Genomic DNA, 3,634 nt, shown 5'->3' with positions numbered 1-3,634 from the left:
GGACAGGAAGGAGTGTGTGTGTGTGTGTGTGTGAGTGAGTGAGCGAGCGAGAGAGAAAGAGCTAAAACAGAAATAGTCTGTTCCCCGTCGTCCTGTGACTTCAGTTCTGGTTAAAAAACGTCAACATGTCGTTTTTATATATATATATATTTTGTTTTTCTGATCAAACCTTAAAAGATTTTATTTTCACTCCTTTTTTATGACGTTTATTTAAATCTGAACCCCTACCTGCTGCTATGACAGCGAGAAAAGAACGTTAACCCCTTCATCCCCCACACCAAAAAAAAAAAAAAAAATCTGTGATTTATGATTTGGCATTTAGGTACACTACTGCCACCTACAGAAGTTGTGCTCGTCCATTTGGTATTTAGGTACACTACTGCCACCTACAGACAGCATCGTGTGCGTCTGTTTATCAGGTCTGCCAAAAAATCAGGAAAAAGAGAGAGGCTAAAAACTAGATAAAGTTTTTTTAACACTTTTATTAATGAATGTTTTTAATCTGAAAATACTTCATCAAATGAATCCTTCAAAACCTCAGCTTTGTTGTGTTGAAATAAAAGCCTCTGGTTCCAGACCCGGGACTGCTGGCTCCACCGCTCCGACGTTGTCCTCATCTTTGATTTGTGTTCACTCTGTGTCTCAGGTACGTGGGCAGCAGCCCCCCCACGTCGGTCCACCTCTACTTCCTGTCGGACCAGTTCCAGGGCTACCTGCTGCGTCACGTGGCCACTAACAGAGCCTCCAGGCAGCCAGAGACTCTGGAGACCTGGGTCACAGCCAAAGACCACTTCAGCCTGACGGCTGCAGCCCAGACCACCAACAGACTGCTGCATGTGCAGGTCCCTCACACACACACACACACACACACACACACACACCAGACTAATCTTACTCCCGTCACCGACAGAACACGCCCCAGAGTTTAAGAAACAAAAATCTAAAAATCCTGTTTTCTTACCCACCTGCTGTCCTTCAGGTGGGGACGGACTGGGACGCTAAGGAGCGTCTCTTTAGAAACTGGGGGGGCCTCCTGGGGCCCCAGGATGAGCCCGTGGCCGTGCAGCGTTGGAGCCGCGGTCAGAGCAACCTGACGGCCACCGTGGTCTGGATCGACCCCACCAACGTCATCGCCGCCACCTATGACATCCTGGTGGACGCCACCGCTGAAGTCACTCACTATCGCCCCCCTCTGGCTCTACCGCTGAGGCCGGGAGAATGGAGTCTGAGGGTCCTGCACCACTGGAGCCCCCTGGGTCAGACCCGCTTTGTGGTGGCGCCACTGGAGTTCTTCAAGCAGCAGCCCATCGAGCAAGGTGAACTTTTTATTTTTTTTTTATTTTAAAAGTGCTGCTGTTTGAAGAAAATGACAAAATCAGTGTTTACTGATGGTCACACACAGAACTGTGGTTCCATCAACTCCACTGACATCAGGCTGTCAGCTGCTGTTCTTATGAAGCTGTATTTATAGGCACACACACACACACACACACACAGTGACAGGGTGACCCTAGACTAAAACGGTGTGTCATGTGTTGGTGTGTCGTGTTTTTATCGTTACCTACGATGTCTGAACCACGTTTTCAGAACAAACTCCAAAGATCAGGTGTGGTTCACCTGGTTTACGGTTCCAGAGATTTCCTGCTGCACTACCTTAAAGAAAACAGTCCTCCTTTAGTAGTGGTTTAAAGTCACAAGTTGGTTGACTCCGAACTCTCCACCTCACTACGACTAATCTAATCTAATCTAATCTAATCTAATCTAATCTAATCTAATGTCTGTTTTTTGTTTTTGTTTTTTTTTCTGGACTCAGGCGACACCCAGCGTCTTCACTCTGGACCACCCAGAAACTCCTACATGGAGCAGAGCTTCCACGGCCTGAACCCAGTGCTGCGGCTGCCCGTCAGCCTCAGTGCCGTTGAGGAGGCGGAGGCCAACGCGGGCCTGACGGGGGCACCCTTGAGCCAGTGGCTGGACCGGCTGCTGGAGGGTCACTGGTCGGCCTCGGGCGTCTGCTCCACGGGTCCCAGCGCTTGTACGGCTCTGAAGACTTGTCGACTCACTGACTGGAGCTCACACAGTCCTGACCCTAAATCTGAAGTGAGAGCGCCCCGAGAGGACGGACGCATCAGGTAGCAGACGGAGAGAGAGAGAGAGAGAGAGAGAGAGAGATGGCAACAAAGAGAGCAACAAATGAAGGACAAACTTTTTTAGAGTTTTTCTATTTATTTATTTATGGTTGGTGTACTTGTTTCTTAGTGCTACAGAAGTGTGTGTGAGTGTGTGTGGTGTGAATGTGAGTGTGTGTGGTGTGAATCTTCCTGTGACTTGAAGTGTGTGAGACATTTTTCTCCCTTTGTTTCCTCACAGGTATTCAACACAGACCGGAGTGAGTGAGAAAAGCATGGACTGTGTGTAAGGAATGACCACATTTTATTTCATGAAAAGTTAATGGTAGGTTTTGTCCACCAGAGGGCGACATTTCTGTGTTCCACACCAGATGTGGATTTTTAAATGATTATTATTTTATTATTTGTGTGTCACTGTTTCTTACACACAGTCCATGTTTTGAACATAAAAAGAAATCCTTGAGAGTTATTTATTCAGAGGTTTATATAAAATGTGTTATTTTTTTAAACCGCAGTGTGACAGGTTGTACTTCTTGGTCCTCAAGCTAATTTACAAGTACATTTGCATTTAGTATTTTATCATTTTTATTCATACAAAGGGCAGTTGGCTAAATCTGAACATACCCCTCCCAACAAGGCCTCACTTGTTCTTAGTCTTGTTGGGTTTTACCAGCAGCTGCACATCCTTTACATTACTGCCACCTACTGGCTAAGGTTTAATACGTCCACCCAGAAATGATGGCTTAGAATTTGTTTGTGTGAAAATATGTTTTGTAACCTCACTCAGTCTACCCCACCAAACTGAACAGAGATTTTAGCCCACAGAGACACACACACGGCTGCCCCCCTGTGGTCATTTTAGTCCACCACAAGTCTCTGTATGCTAAAATCCCTGACTTTCTCTGAGGACTTTGGTCTATTAGCTCAAAACAAGATTTTTTTTCCTCTGGACTTTGGTGCAGGAGATAAGCTTAATGATTTTTAGGCTGATTTATTTATGTATAAGTAAATAATATTAAAGTAACACTGAGTTATGAACCTCCGCACTCTGAATTCACTAAAGTCTGATGGTTCCATTTTCCATTATAACTCTAACTTAATTTGACTTTTCTGCTTTTTTTTTTTTTTTTTTATTACCAGTGTTGTTTTTTTATTGTTTGACTCTTTTTGGAGAAATTGTTACTGTTGTCATTGGCATCGTTGTGCCTTAAGCTGTGGCAGTTGGACATTTTTTAGAAGATAAAAACAGAATCTACCTTTACTTTTTGCTGGTGTCATTTATGCAAATCTACTTCATACGCAGGTTACAGGTTTTTACGAAGCACAAACCTGCTTATATTTAATTGTTTAAAGACGTTCTTTTGATTATGATCTGATTATGAGGTGTCTGGAATTAGTGAAAATAGTATGGTGTTCAAAAATATCATCGTTTAGGCCTCGAGGGCCGAACTTGTCTAAATTATATTATCTAACTGCACTGTTTTTGCATTTTAAGGCATTTCGGG

General features: G+C 44.2%; 2 protein-coding genes across 4 annotated transcripts in view; one reads left to right on the top strand and one right to left on the bottom strand.

Moving 5' to 3' along the window:
• The window catches only part of LOC103393434 (xylosyltransferase 1-like), a 14,687-nt gene extending 11,063 nt beyond the window's left edge, over positions 1 to 3,624 (top strand). For 2 of the 3 annotated variants that reach the window (XM_017040477.2, XM_008330403.3), the window contains exons 10-13: positions 647 to 842; positions 980 to 1,316; positions 1,814 to 2,132; positions 2,371 to 3,624. In XM_017040477.2, the coding sequence (XP_016895966.1) occupies positions 647 to 842; positions 980 to 1,316; positions 1,814 to 2,132; positions 2,371 to 2,419 (901 nt within the window). In that variant the 3' untranslated portion in view covers positions 2,420 to 3,624. Of the gene's footprint in view, positions 1 to 646; positions 843 to 979; positions 1,317 to 1,813 lie in introns of all 3 variants that reach the window. The other variant, XM_025064593.1, reaches the window with a different exon arrangement.
• The window catches only part of LOC103393419 (keratin, type I cytoskeletal 50 kDa-like), a 3,497-nt gene continuing 2,632 nt past the window's right edge, over positions 2,770 to 3,634 (bottom strand). The window contains exon 7 of the mRNA XM_008330385.3: positions 2,770 to 2,838. Within this exon, the coding sequence (XP_008328607.2) occupies positions 2,770 to 2,838 (69 nt within the window). The remainder of the gene's footprint in view (positions 2,839 to 3,634) is intronic.

Source organism: Cynoglossus semilaevis, chromosome 17 (genome assembly GCF_000523025.1).
Source record: "Cynoglossus semilaevis isolate Cse_v1.0 chromosome 17, Cse_v1.0, whole genome shotgun sequence".
Classification (NCBI taxonomy): domain Eukaryota; kingdom Metazoa; phylum Chordata; class Actinopteri; order Pleuronectiformes; family Cynoglossidae; genus Cynoglossus; species Cynoglossus semilaevis.
The sequence above is the reverse complement of the archived record's forward strand: the minus strand, read 5'-3'. Positions and strand labels throughout refer to the sequence as shown.